Raw genomic sequence first — 15508 nt, 5'->3', positions numbered from 1 at the left:
TGGTGTTGCTGTGGCTTACAAGGAAGGGTCCAAATCTTGTATCTGTCCTTCAGCATTGTACACAATGTACACAAACGCCCTCTCTACAAATCAGAACTATAAAACCAAAATACATGGAAAACAATGTATGCACCAATGCAAAATAAAAAAGAGCACCTGAAAGCCAATCACAAACGGATTATGTTAGGACTACACTAGAATGTAGTTTCTCCCATACTGAACTTTAATTCTCTATACACCTGCTTTTCATTAAAATGGATTCTAGCAAAGCTACCTGAGACTAAAAAGATCTCTGTAGGATTAGTAAACACTAATTTTTGAGAGCTGAAGTCGAACTGAAACCCTAGAGGAAAAATGAACAAATTAATTTGTTATCAAAATAAGACTAAGGTCAAGAAAGCAAAATTTAAATTTTCAAATATACACCACTATTCACTACAAGTATGTCAGAGTTTTGAGACTGAAATGATTTAAGACTGTATGGTCATAATCTTATCGAAACATCAGAAGTATGCAGAAGTTTTACAAGCAGCTTAGTAATTACAGTGCGGGAAAGAAATGTTTTTGTTTTATCTCATAAGATTTTGAAAATTATTCTGAATTAAGAGCAAGTTTCATATTAAAATAAGGACAGGCATTAAGTCAACTGCACAAAACCCGGGGGAAGGGAACAGGTGGGAAATCATCTATATGCAAGCAGAATTTCTGTCCAAGCTAGCACAATACTAAGCTCTCAATTAAGACTATTATTCTGAAATAAGACAGTCCAAAATACAAACGAGGTTGCACCACTCAGATAAAAACTTGCTTTACACTTCAGTACTTAAATCGTCTAATTCCCATATTACTGTATTACAGAAACCCACAAGTGTTTTTAGACAGAAAAAACACTCTTGAGTCTTTACAATCTAAAGGATCGTTCCTTTCTCAATTTATGTGTACTGAAAGACAAGCACACAATGTACAAGATAACAAGCAGAACAGTTTTTCTTGTTTTACTGGAAATGGCTGTGGAATTTAAGTTTAACTCTCCAAGAAAACAGCTGGATCCTGGGTTCACTACCAGCTAATAAAACTGCCAGCCAGGCAGCTGCAAGGGAAGGAAAGGCTCGAGGCTGTGGCATCCAGCATAGAGGCACTGAAGTTAGTTTAGCAGCTTAGTACTTACTGTATTTGCCAAGAATGATGGCAAGGCAGCCCCACTTTTACTACCTTGCTGGTACTGCTGGGGAAAAAGACAAACTCCTGCATTGCTTTAGCAGTGAAGATCTGAGGATGTGTAGCTTAATTTCCAAGTGCTGTTAACACGGAAATGTTATCTTGTATTAATTTTACTTGTTGACCTATACTTGCTTTTTGTTATCTCACTGTTTTTTAATGTGACTTGGCACCTTGGACCATCTTGAATTAACTTCTGAATATATAGTCAACCTTGACAATAAATTTGTTCATTTTGAACTAGTCACTTCTGGACGGAGCTATTGTCCTTTCAAGTGGGCATGGGGGAAAAAAGGATGAACAGTCTGGTCAAACACAGTTTAGAAGCGCCTACAGGGTAAATCCAAACCCACATGTTTCAAGTTCCTCTGAAACTGTGCTCTCTCCTGTCTCGGAGCATCAAGTTTTCCATTCCTCCTGCCACAAAGGCTACTAAACGCAGAGTTCCTCACACCTTTCACACTTCCTGCCTTTCAAGTCCTCTCACTCATTCCAAAGCCACCCCTCTCTACCAAATAGCTCACACCACAGGACAACTGTAGGCTCTCAACAATCATCGTTCCACACACTATGGTGACCCATTTTCCCCACTCCTGAAAAAAGAAAGACAAAAAAGACAGTGTTCCAACAGCTCAAACTAAACCCCTACACACAGCTATTGGAGGGAGCTATGCTGAAGGACTTGGCTCAGACTCAGAAGACTACAAGCCAGTAATCCAGCTGGACTCAAAGGACCTTCATTCTTGGACAGCTAGCAGACATGGCTCTATACAGTAGGACAAAACCAAAATACATCTTTCATCCTCAAACCTATTGTAGGTACCCCACTGCTGCTATCCTTCTTTCCCAGGTCCAAGAATTCACAGGGGCAATAGCTAATTATCATCAAAAATGCAAAAGGCAGCAGGCAAGTACAGACAGGAGGAGGACACAGACAAAGGAGGTATATCTATTATATAATATAAAGTAAGCCCTTTGCATTCAATACGATAGTAACCAGAGTAATGTTCAAAGTTTTGGCATTAATGGTCTGTCACCATGTTGGGCAAATTTAGGAGCCTCTCTTTCAATGCTATACTCATAACGTCTTACCTCACAAACTCAGACCAGCGTTCGCACTTGAGGCACAGCATTTAGATTAACACTCAGGAATATGCAGTTCTGAAGACAAAAATATCTACTGAGTTCCATGCCTTCCTTCACAAACTGTAATCTGCTTGGTTTCCTTCTCTCTTTACCCACCACCACCCTACTCAGGTGATAAAACCTGCTGAAAATACTGGCAATTTGGGAATTTTTTTTTTAAAAAAAGCAGCAAAGACAAAACATATGTACCAAAACCATGCACTGAAGTATGACATACAACTCTGTTTTGTTAATGCACAGAACTTGGAATTGACATCCGTCAAACTATGCCACAGACATCTGAAATTGATACATTATGATCACCACAATGCCACAAATTCAGGAAGATTGCAATTTACTCATTTTGCACAGTATTTTACAGCGATACACAGATATCTTAAAAATAACTACACAAAACCAACTTTGGTACCTTTCTAGAAGATACTGCATCTAGATGACCTCAAGAGAACTGTTAATTGAGATGCTGGCTGGTATCTGACGAAAGGCATAAAAAGAAGCCCTTTAAGTGCACAGAAACAAGACATAATGGAACAGTTTATCACTTGCTTCAGCAGGTACACTTACTCCTGCAGAAATGAACAGCTCTGACAAAGCACCCTTTCTTAAAAATCAGACAAACCTCAAGCCCTAATCTGGCCTAAGCCTTTAATTTAGGAAAAGGGCACTGTACTGGAATCTTTAGATTCCAGCAAACCACCTGCACAGCTACTCAACTCCTGAGAGCAGGGATTTAGAGGACCATATCCACAATTTAATCTGGTCATTTTACTGCTTCAGTCATGTTAAATTAATACTGCAATCTTATTAAAATAACTTTTGGACGCTGATACTGGTAAAGAGCTTTTTCCTCCAACAGATAAATTCCTAATAAATTTGTACACAAGCATCTGCCAACACACCAAGAAGTATCTCCCAGACTCAAATACATCAAGTTATCTCTGACTGCATTCCTAGCAGTTGAAACATTTTCTCCAGTTGCACAAAAAGCTCATGGTTTTCTCCACAACTTGACTTCACTCTTCAGCCAAGCTTCACAATGTTTCATTGACACATCACTAGCTTCTCTTCAAATACATATCACTGCCAGTGAGCAGCTACCCACAGCGTTCTTGCACTCTTCTACTCTTGGTGCATAGTAAATTGGTTTGCAAGCGACACAAGCACAAACCACCTAGAACAGAAACACTAGCAAATAATTTGTGACCAGTTTATCTTAAAGTCAAAGGCTCATTCAGCTGCCTATGGAAACAAACAGCAACTATAACAGAGTCTCCTACGAGTTACATACATTTGAAAATAAAAATAGTATATATAGCTCCTTATTAGGAAGAGGAACACCAACTCATAATCAATTACAGTCTCAAACTGGCATATTTCAATGGCTATCAAATAAGCATGTTTACTTACAGGGAAGAGTTAAAATTCACAAATGGAAAAAAAGAAAATTATTCAAATCACCAGTATACAGTGATGTGCAGCAGTGTTATTACCACAGCATCCAAAAGGCTTTAAAGCTGCTGAACTGGATCTGCCACACAACAGCCAGTGTGTGCATCATCCTGTTCACACTAATGACTCTCACTCCCAGCATAAAGTGGGGTTCCCTGTATTGAACTACTGCCCAGAGTAGTCACTGATAAATGCAGACAAACTACAGGATCACAGGGGAAGAATCACTGCAAATACTTACTTTAATCCCACTTTTTTTCAGATAGAAATATATATATGTGTGTGTGTGTGTGTGTACATATATATATATGGATGGATATGTGTGTACGCACATTTGTTTGGGTTTTTACAGGTTTCGGGAAACATTTCACAGCATCAAACAATACAAGTTCCTAAGTACAGGTTTAAATGTCAGAGTATCAAACCATAGATAACAGTTCAAAATGAGCAGCAGTTCATCCTTAAACTGCAACACTGAACATACAAAAGAATTAATGTGCAATTTGGGCCAGAAGAACATTACCAATATTACCAGCGATGAAGAACGGTCCATCCAACACAACATCTATGCTTAGACAAACCACACTGCTTGTCTAATCCAGATGCACATACTCTTGGATAGAGCTACAGGCAGTATCACTATTATCACCATACAGTGCAGAGGATGCCATGCTGGACTACATGAACAGCCTTAAACTACGAATATGCTAGAAGAACATCCAACAGCATTTTCTACATTGGCTGACTGTAAAACAGCCTATGGCTATCAGAGCAAAAATCTCCTCCAGAAAAAATGCAGTCAACAAGAATACATTTAAAATTTTACATGCTCTTAAGAGAAAGAAGGTGAACCACCTGCAGCTACTGACCATGTTTGCATCTACTGCCTGAAATAACAGAAGCTTGGCGAACACACTCCTTTCCTTTCTGTAGGGTCAAAGCTTAAAACAGGTTGACTTCTACTCCAAGAACTAAGGCAGTTCATTAATTTTCATTTTTATTCAGAAATGAACTATACAATTATCTTGCAAGGTAGCTACCCAAATATCCATGAACTCTCAACCTGACTTCTGGTAACCAAAAACCAACTTTTTTTATCCTGTCCAAAAACAGTGTAATGTAACTGAAATGATCAAGAACAAAATCAGTAGTGTGCTTTGAAGAGATAAGAAACAAGTTCATCAGCATTTTAACGAATAGAGCCCTTCCTACCCAAATGCAAAATCAAGCAGCGGACAAGGCAAAACCAGGAACACTGCTTACTTGCTGCTACGCTTGCCTAAGAATAAATGATGCATTAAGGCTGCTGTGAGTTGTTTTAAATCTGCACTGTTCAGTGACCTCAAGAATCAAACCTTCAAAGAGTGATTCTCCTTCAAGAGATTCTTACCTGCTTAAGGAGCGATCAATACCTTTGCCGTTCACAGTGTTTCCACTGATCTACCTGTAGATCTCTCTCCTAACAAACTGCAAATCTCTCCTCCCTTCCTCAAGGAAAAAACTGTCTCAAACACAGATTTACAGGTACATAGGGTTGTCTTAAATCCTTTTTCCATGAGAGAGGGAATCTATACTTAAACAGGTCATCAAGTACCAGTTTGATGGAAGTTCCTGCTGAAAGTTCACCAGAGCATTTAAATTAATAAAGAGATCTAAACAGTGTACACTTTCCTCTGCTGAAAGTGCCAGCAAATCTCTAACACAAATACACAAGTAAAGAACAGCACTAGAAAATATTTTAAAAACAAAACATCAAGAAAAATATGCTGGCTGAATTTAACTTCCCAATGAACCAGGCTTACACCTGGTGCTGTAGTAGATGGAAGACTTTAGATCAGCTTGAACTGTCTTAGAAAAACTACGACTTAAGAGTGCTCAACCTCTCCCATCCTTCACCCCCACTACTGTTTCCACCGATGCTCACCTGACTGCAAAACAGTGCTAAGCCAGAAGAAAATTGAGTCCCCAAACCAGTCTACAACAAAACCAGATGAGCAACAGTGCAATGAAAGGGACAAGGAGGGCAAGAACAGCAGTGCAGATGCTGACAATATAGTGAGTGTAAAGCTGCCTTAAGAAGAGAAGACTTCTTTAGGGTGGGGGGTTTTTTTGTCCCCAAAGCATATCTGCAAGTGATTGGGATGCCAAAAATAACTTGATACATTAAAGAATGTATGCATTCAAGATTAATGTCCACAATTTATCGGAAAACTTTTCAATTATGTTTCTTGTCCTGTTACGGTAAATTTAACACTGTTCTTCAATGTTATTTGGATTTCTCAAAAAGACTGCAAACTTTAAATAGATTCTGTAACTTTAATTAAATCAAAGAACTTTATCAGTATGTCAAAGTAAACTTTAAAAACAGAAGAATGGTTAATAACAGAAGAACAGGGCACATTCACATGTGCACATACACAGGCAGTCATCCATTTTCCCATTCTCTTCCCCTTACAATCTTTCTTAGATGTTTTAATATAAGTAACTTGTACTTTAGGTCCAAAATTCTAACACTGTTTTAAAGAATGTGATACATAAGCTGTGCCTATGTGCATTAATCTAAACTTCAAGATAACTTTAGGATGTACATTAAAGATGAATACTGCATGTACACTGCAACATAACTTTTCCACAAAATGCTATTTCCTACAAAGACGATTCTAAGCCTGAGCCAAGTTTCATAATAATCTACTGTTCTGATTGAGTACAAGCAATCCATTTCAAAGCCATAAAACTTGAACTGTACCACAAGGAACTCTGACATTTCAGAAGTTTGAATTAAAAAGAAACATGATGTTTTGTTTGTTAAAAAAAAAAAAGGGGGGCGGGGGGGGAAGGCATGGAAAGACATTTTAACTACACTGTAAGCCTGGTGAGACTAGTGAAAAAGTAGTGACAATTCTATTACTACATTGTTAATATTAAAGTTTTGCTTGAAACTTGCTATTCCTATGCTAGTTTCTCTGTGCAAGGTTTTGGTTACCGTCACTCAAAATATTTCAGACACTGAAGTAAGCACTGCTTCTAAGTACATAAGAAGATGTACACATAGGTTTTAATTTTCTGCTTTGCTAGTCTGATAGGGCAAACTGTAAAGAATAACAAGCTGAAGCAAACTGTACCAAGCTCTTCTGTAGCAATGTTACTTTGATCCAGGTCTGATGGAACATTTAGCATAGATGGAATATTTCAAAAAAACCCTGGGCTGATGAACAAGAAACACTGTCAGGAATACTAGAAGCTTCTTAACAGAGAGGCTCTCCTTCAAGGGCATAAAAAGATTCAGAAAGGCCAAGAACAAAAAAAAAAGTCATAATAATGTAACTCCACTTCAAAGGGTGCTCTGGAAACAACACACTACCTGTAAAGTTAAATAGTGGAAGAGAGGGCACTGAAGCAGCAAAAACCTCTGAAATACAAGTAACTGTACCTTGACCTCATAAAACATTTACAGTTCCTGTAAAGCATGTAAAACCATTAACACAGTTTTTTGAATGTTAGTGAAGAGGTAAGTTACATATTTGATAACCAAGACCATATATTTGCCATTTCATGCTTTTTATTTCTGCTTGAAAACTACTACAATACTACAATTCTTCCGCTACACATCATCTATTTTCTCACGGTCATATATGAATGAGACAACTACCAATGAATTATAATATTTTAAAACCTATTTAGCACTCAAGAATTATCACCAAAGAACAACCATGTCATTCATATCTTTTCAGCAAGGACTGCATGCACTACTTGTCACGTGAAACCCCAAATGTTAATCCACAATGTCAACAGAAGATAGTTCTGTAAGAAACTACAATCAAGGCAGGTAACCTACAAGTACAACAGTTCCTTTGTGGACATAAATTTCACAATTATTTTGCATAACAGGGGTCCTTTAAGTTCTTCAACAGTGCTTTATGTTAAGTCATTAAACAATTCTTTACACCATAGGAAAAGAATACCTACCATTTGACAGCTAAATTTTGCACTTCACCATTTTTATCTTCCAGTAATTTCAAAATCATCTTCACCACCTTTCTTTCACTGTCATCATCCAGCTTGATTGAATCTTTCTGTAGTTCTGTCATCAAGTCATTAGTAGCCATAAACCTGACAAAAGATAACAACATAATTATTTCTAAAAGGATACGGGTTATTCACAGTACTCAAGATTCAAGATCCTCAGTTTCCACCATTTATTATCAAATAAATCATATTTACCATTGGATTACCATTACCTGTTTTGTGATGCAAGCAGCATTTATTTTAGTTGTTGAATAAAAAGGAGACAATTTGCATTTAAAAATAACAACTTTCAGTTAGGTCATCATCCTTCCCTCATGAAGACAGCTACGCGTTTGACTTCCACAGTTTACATTCTATTCTAAATGATCTCTACAAAGTAAAATTGACACATTCATGGATTTTTAGTAGTCCTTTAATTAGCTATGCTGATGTTGTAAAAAAAACAAGATTTTTTTTTTAAAAAGTAATCTCTGCTCCAAGTTTATTTTAAAACAAATTTTAAACAAGAGTAAGGATGCAGAGTTTTTCAAACATTTTCCCACAAAATTAACAAAAGCTAATCATTAATGGAGAAATATAAGTGAAGCTACATTTTATGTTGTTTTCATTTACTTCCCTTGTACAGACTACTTTCTTTGTAGTCCAGACAATGGCCAACAAATTTATCTAGCCCTTAATCTGGCATGCCACATTAAAGGCCAAGATTAATTATTGAGAGATCAAGCAAATAAAATCATCTTTCATGTCAATTAATTTATAGTTCAATAATACTGTCATATCCACCAAGAACACACTGAGAAATTACTTTCCAAAAATATTGCTTTTATGCCTTTTGTTTCTTTTCCTTCTGAAGTCTGTTTTCCAATCTGTTCTTTTGTAACAGTCCTCTCTTCTCAGAAGTAACACAGATGTATTACTCAATTACAAATCCCATGGGCTTCAGTCCCAATGCCAACCCTCCTTCAAAGCTCCAGACAAAAACGGTTTGTAATTAAACAGTTAAGGTTGACATTAGGATTTCAGGCACATCAGCATCAAGCAGACATCACTTAAGCTCAGGTCATACTTGGAAGGTTTTCTCTACAGCCTGACATGCTACTTACTTTTTTATTGCAAATGAAAGCCAAAACTCTGCATAATTTTAATATGCATCACAAACACCAGATGCCTGCCCTCACATAATGGACCTCAACTTGTCCTGCCTTTTAATTCCACTCTAATAGTCTCAAGGTGTTTCTAAGATAAGACCTCACTCATTTTTCATTCACTCCAACAGTCCCACTGAAGCAAGTCTGTAATCTGACAGAAACCAGATGTGCATATAAACAGATGATGAATGAAAAGAGCATCAGCTTTCTAGCAGAGCAAGGAAAAAAGCTACTTTAAGTAAAGGTAATGGACAGATAGAATGGGAATAAGGATATATACGAAGCCACACAGTACTAAGACATTTAAAACTGTCTCCATGTTACCGCTATGTTTACCTCCTTTTCTTAAACCTTCTTAATAACCTCCCCTCACTTCCTCAATCAATAGCTCCCACTTCCTAACCTTACAAATTCACATGCACTCACCACCTACTTGTGACAAGCTCCTAAACTAAGCAGAACTTATACATCCTCAGTGTATCAGCAGCTTCTGCACTCAACTGCAACTGAGGAGTCCTCCTGGCAGACTCCTCCATTAAAAAAAAAAAAAAACATCCAAACCCCATTATCATGTAGGGTGGCCTCCCAGCTTTAGTTTGAAGTAGCTGATATTTAGAAACATTGGTCTGAGTAGTTTAGATGTGGCCTTTAGTCACAACTGCTTCCTCCTCAGGCACATCAAAGGTTACCTGGTACAAAGCAGCAGCATGTCAGCAGCTCCTCATATCTTACACTCAGAGTAATTATTCTCCTCCACCAGTGAGAACACTACTTCTCCCACAGCCATATAGTAAACTGCCACCTTACATTACTGCCCACTTCAGAATTTAAGTCTGAGTTTCCAGATGATAAATGCTACAAACATTTGCATCAGACAAGTCAGTTTATCCCTAAAAAGGAAGATTAAATTTTACAGTAAAGTGCTTCCTTGAACTGTGGTTTATACTCAGCTCCCTGATATCCACAAATTATCTACACTGTACCTCTTCAAATATAAATGATCTAAGAATAAATGCACTTAAAATTATTAGTACTAAATACTACTTTACCTATTATGCAAATACACGATACACGTAAGGTTTCGTAAAATGTGTTATTGCATAACAGCCAGTTTGTAAAGGTGTATCATCATTCACTTTTATGGTTTGTAATATCAGGTATTTACCTATGCTAAGATTTTTTTTAACATTTGAGAATTCCAAAGTTGTTCAAAGCTCCTAGAACATGTAAATTCTAAGATGTGCTCTCCTAAAGCAACTACAAAAAAAGTTTTAACTACGTATAGCTGTGGAAAAAAGTGTTTGCTACAACTGCATTTGGCAGATGTGACCTTCTCCTTTTAGGCAGAAAGTTTTAAACTCATCAAAATCGACATTTAGTCTCAAATTCATCAGAATTTTTTGTAAGCCATCCTCCCCATAAGCGTAAAATGCAAAGCTCACTTAATCACATAAACAAATTAGCATAATAAAAAATAAAAAAATCTTCCATAACATTTAGAGAAAAAATGTTTGAATTGATTTTTAGTACAGTTTAAATAAATCAGGCAATTCTGGACTGTCTCTTTTTAGACTAATCAATATTTTTTTCTACGCCAAAATTTCTAGCCTAAATTCTCAAGGTAATATCATGCTACCAAAATCTAAAAGAAATCAATACAAAAAACCCCATAAATTTATCATATCTGTGTCCAGTGCTACAACGGTTTGTCAAAAGCAAACAAGATTATTCAAAATCCAACTCTATCGTTACTTAATCATCACCTCTATTTTCCTTCAGATTTTAATATATTAACAAAACACCTGTTTGGATGTCAATGTGTTCTTTAACTATAAACTAAGCACTGTAATGCTGCAGCAAAGCATCAAAACCTAAGGGTATTTTATGCCTTTTCTCTGTCTGTATTTATGTACCCTCTTTGACAAATAAAGGCTTCAAAGGTGAATTTCTGGTGGGACACAATACAAAGAAATTTAATTATTTTTAACCTAACACTTTGCTAGAACTACTGTGTAAGTATATAACCTCTGCTGGTTTTTACTCGCTTACTTGTCCCATTTCATTTTCTGACACTCAAGTGTTTGCAATTTATCTGCTATTAATTTATTACAAAGCAAGCAAATGTTCCAATAAAAAGAAGTGTTCTTGTGACAGATCCTAAGTTCAAAATTACTTATACCTGTCCCTGTAAGACTTAACTGCAGTTCTCTCTGGATGCACAGACGTTTAGAGGCAGAACCAAATTGTGCGAGGAGTACAAGTCTACGAGAGTCTACGAGATGCAGCATCCATGAAGCATATGCGTTTAGTATGCCCAAGCCCACTGTGCTGGGTGGTCCTCCCTGCTCCCGTTTGCAAAATCACAGGATCCGTATTTTTTTAAGGTTAGGCAGGAACCCGAGGAGGTCATCTGGCCTACATCCCCTGCTCGAAGCAGGGCTTCGTCCATTCGGCTTCCGAGCATCTGGCGAGGACGGAAATTGAACCCTCGACCTCCTCCCCGGCCTAACCCCACGCGGTCCAGCAACCTGACGACCGCTCGGCTCCTCCCGGCTGCCTGCGATCTCTGCCCAACGACGCGTGGAGGCCGCGGCTTTTCGGGCACTGCCGTGTCCCGTCCTTCCCAGGCGGCGAGAAGCGGCGCTCGCCTCCCGGGAACTTTCTGCCCGGGGGAGCAGCAGATTCGCGCCCAGCCCCGCAGGGGCGGCCTCTCCCACCGCGAGAGGCACCGCGGCGGGCACAGCCCGGGCCCCGCTGGGGGCCGCAGGCCTCCCCGCCGCCAGGCACCTGCGGCCGCCCTGTCAGCCGCGGCGCCAGGCCCGGAGCCGGCGCGGAGGCGGCCGTGGGGGGCGGGGCGGCACGGGGCCCGGGCCCGGCGAGCGCGGCGGGGGAAAAGAGGTGGCGGGGCGGACGGCGGAGGGCGCGGGAGGGGGCGGCGGCGGTTCCCACCTGAAGTCCTTGTCGCTGGATGTCATTTTCTCCAGAAGGTTGGAGATGTGGTACGAGGCGCTCGCCATGTTGACGGACCCGGCCGGAGTGGGGGGGAGGGAGAGGAGGAGTGAAGGAGGAGGCGGCGTCTTCCCGGCCTCGCCGGCTCCACTTCGCCCGCTGCTGGGGACGGCGCTCGGCGAGGCGAGCCGGGGCCGAGGGCGGCGGGGGAAGGCGGGCGGGCGCTCCGCCGCCTCCTGCGGCTGACACGGCGGGAGGGGCGGGGAGGCGGGCGGGCAGCCGCTCGCGCTCGGCGCCGGGTCAAAGGTCTTGGGGGGGGCCCCCCCTAGCGCTGCCGGCGCTCCTGATTGGCTCTGCGAGCGGGCGGGAGGTACCCGCGGGCGTGTGACGCCAGAGCGTACGTGGCGCAGAGCGTGCGCGGGAAGTTTAGGCCGCCGTTGGAGAGTGGCGGGAGGAAGGGGGCGGCGGCGGGAGGCGGCGGGGAGGCTGAAGGGAACTACGATTCCCAGCGTGCATTGCGCGCCCATCGCGCCCGCCGCTACTGGCGGTGCACGCCGGGACGTGTAGTTTAGGGGGACAGCACGGCCTCCGCGGCGCGGTGCCCGCTGGGTTGTGGAGCCTCGCTTTGGTGCCAGGCCAGAGCGCCAGTGAGCGGGGCGTGGTGGCTGTTGGTGTCCCCGAGGGTGGGGCGCGACCGGGTGCGGCTCATTTTGAGGGAGAGCCGGCTGAAAGGGAGTCACAGAATCACAGAATGTCAGGGATTGGAAGGGACCTCAAAAGATCATAATCCAGTCCAATCCCCCGCCAGAGCAGGAACACCCAGATGAGGTTACACAGGAGGCGTCCAGGCGGGGTTTGAATGTCTCCAGAGGAGGAGACTCCACAAGCCCCTTGGGCAGCCTGTTCCAGCCTCTGTCACCCTCACCGTGAAGAAGTTTCCTCTCATATTTAAGTGGAACTTCCTGTGTTGCAGTTTATACCCATTGCCCCTTGTCCTATCATTGGTTGTCACCGAGAAGAGCCTGCCTCCATCCTCGTGACACTCACCCTTTGTATATTTATAAACATTCATGAGGTCACCCCTCAGTCTTCTCTAAGCTAAAGAGACCCAAGGTTTCACCGGTGCTCCAAGTGTCTGTCCGTGCCCTGTGTGGGGCACCAAGTATGGTGCTTTTTTTTTGCACCGTGGCCATTCCAAACCCATGACCTACCTTGGCGTTACAGGGGCTGCAGCTTCTGTTCCAGGCTCTGTCATGTGCATGCAGTGGATCCCATCATGGTTGAGTGCGCTCTGAAAATGTCTGACAGAAGCCAAAAGTGGTGATGTGAAAGTTAACTTTCTTGGTAAACAAAGGCATGTTTCTATGGGTCATGGTTGCATAAAGGAGCTTGAAAATGTGGTGTGAGTGTTTTCAGAGGTCTTGGAAGCCAAAGAGCACATTTTAGAGATTTTTTTTTTTTTTTTTTGCTAATTTAATGACTGTTAATGTCATTACATTTCTGAGATCAACCCATGATCTGTAGCTGCATGGGCAGATGGTATGAAGTGGTAGGTGAACTGGGAAAATACTTCCAGATGTTATAATCTCCTTAAGGTTCATATTAAAACACAAGAACGTTAAGTAGCCTTAATCCTTCTCAGTTACATGTGTGTACAGCAAAACTCCTAAAGAAATGGGTTTTGATCCATTTATGTATATATTAAAAAAATGTGAACTAAAAATAAACTTTCTTCATTTATTAGATGCAGCTTGCAGGCAGCCTTGCACAGCAGCTGATGGAAAGCATGTGCACTTAACTCAGTTGGTAGAGAGAAATTGTGTCTCGCTGCTGTGGCCTATCACCCAGCCACAGTGTGAAAACAACTATTTTGGAAGATACCTGTGCTGTTAATTGTCTGGCTGCAGTGTTGGAAGGATCTTAATATGTACTGATCTCATTCCCTAGAGCAGTTTGGTGGTACAGCAAAATGATGGACGGCAACATGGTGTTGGATTGGTGAGGCCTGACATAGGGATGGGATATGGAAGACAGGAGTAGTAAGGAGGAGGGGGGCGGGTATCCCAAGGAGAAATGGGGGAACATCGGTATGGGTAGAGAAAATGCTGTGAGAGGAAACACTCAGAGGAGAGCTGGCCCAATGCTGCCTGATTTTCAAATAGGCCATTCACTCCTTTAATTTGGGAATACTTAATTTAGAGGTTACCTTTAGAGGGAAATTCCTTCCTTCCTTCATTTTGCTTGAATGCTTGTTTTGGATATTCAGGGAAGCCAGCTGGCACGATACAGATGAAGACAGACTCAGTCTTGACTTGGTTGTGATAGCTGAAAATGGTTTATGACATCTGAGTTATGATATTATACCACACACAGAAAAATTGCGTAGCTCCCCTTTGAAGTACAGAGACATAAAAAGTTGAAGTACAGATGTTTGACATTGAGCACAAATATTCATATTTTGCCATGTGAACTTTAGCACTATTCTAAATCATTTTGGTGACCGTGACTTTTGAGCATCTTACAGATCCTAGGAACAATTTGTTTCTGAAATGTCAGTGTCACATTATCAGTTCTCACATACTATGGGGAAAGACCACTCTAACCTTGTCTTTATTTACATTCATTATTTTGGTACTAAATTGTGATCGAGTGGTTATGGGGTGGTAAAAAATCATCCGTTCCAAAAATATTCTGCCCATGTGGTTACCATGATGCATTTGATTGGATAAGCATGTTAGACCAACCAGACGATATAAAATTCTCTATGGTAGGTCAGGTCTTTATGTTGATTGCTGTTGTGGAGGAAATCATTGCCAGTAGTCCCTGTAAGCAGATCCACTCAAGCTGGGATTTAATTTTTTAAATCCTTACTGTTTCCAGTTAGGCACTAAACCAAGCTATTTCCCACTTTGGGAATCCTACATACATTCGCTTATCATAAAAGGGTGTGTGAGAGAAAAAAACCAAAGTCAGTTATACAGAGCAATTCTGTTCTGGTCTGCTATACAACCTTGAACACTTTAAAAATTATTTTAAAATAATATAACATCATCCTTTCCATGCTGGTTCTGTACTTCAGCCTGCTTACCCTGCCACTGCTTAAACCTGGTTTCCTCTTGCTACCAGAAACACCAGCCATCATGGAAGAAGTCAAAGGATTTTTTGTTCAAGTACATTTATTACAATGGGGATTCAGCTCTAGTAGATGCAGCGTTCCAAAGGAAGTTAGACACAGAGAGAAGCTAATTGAGATGAGATTTTTTCCAGCTGATAGCAAAGAACTTCACAGATGGAGTGGTACTCCTCATCTGTTCCCTGTAGACACGCATATTATATGCTCTCGGGTTCATTCACAAAGGTAGCTGAAAGTTTAATTAAATGCTGGAACCTGCAAGGATTTATCTTACTTCACACTTGCCAATATATTTCCCAGATGCTGAAGATGAGAGAAGAGCTGAGTTCATTTAGAGATGTGTTCGCAGCACTACAACTTGAACCCGCACCAATTTGCCCTTTCTCTCTACACGGGAGCTGTGAGCCCACTGATCAACAGAGGACATAGGGAATGTGCT

At 41.0% G+C, this 15508-nt stretch overlaps 1 protein-coding gene across 1 annotated transcript in view; it reads right to left on the bottom strand.

Moving 5' to 3' along the window:
• CAND1 (cullin associated and neddylation dissociated 1) overlaps positions 1-12184 on the bottom strand; it is a 31295-nt gene extending 19111 nt beyond the window's left edge. The window contains exons 1-2 of the mRNA XM_065649289.1: positions 11937-12184; positions 7780-7923 (exon numbers count right to left, since the gene is read on the bottom strand). Coding sequence (XP_065505361.1) covers positions 7780-7923; positions 11937-12004 — 212 coding nt within the window. The 5' untranslated portion in view covers positions 12005-12184. The remainder of the gene's footprint in view (positions 1-7779; positions 7924-11936) is intronic.
• Between the last annotated feature and the right edge of the window lie 3324 nt (positions 12185-15508).

This window comes from Caloenas nicobarica, chromosome 1, assembly GCF_036013445.1.
Source record: "Caloenas nicobarica isolate bCalNic1 chromosome 1, bCalNic1.hap1, whole genome shotgun sequence".
NCBI lineage: Eukaryota > Metazoa > Chordata > Aves > Columbiformes > Columbidae > Caloenas > Caloenas nicobarica.
This window is presented reverse-complemented; position numbering and strand designations above follow the sequence as displayed.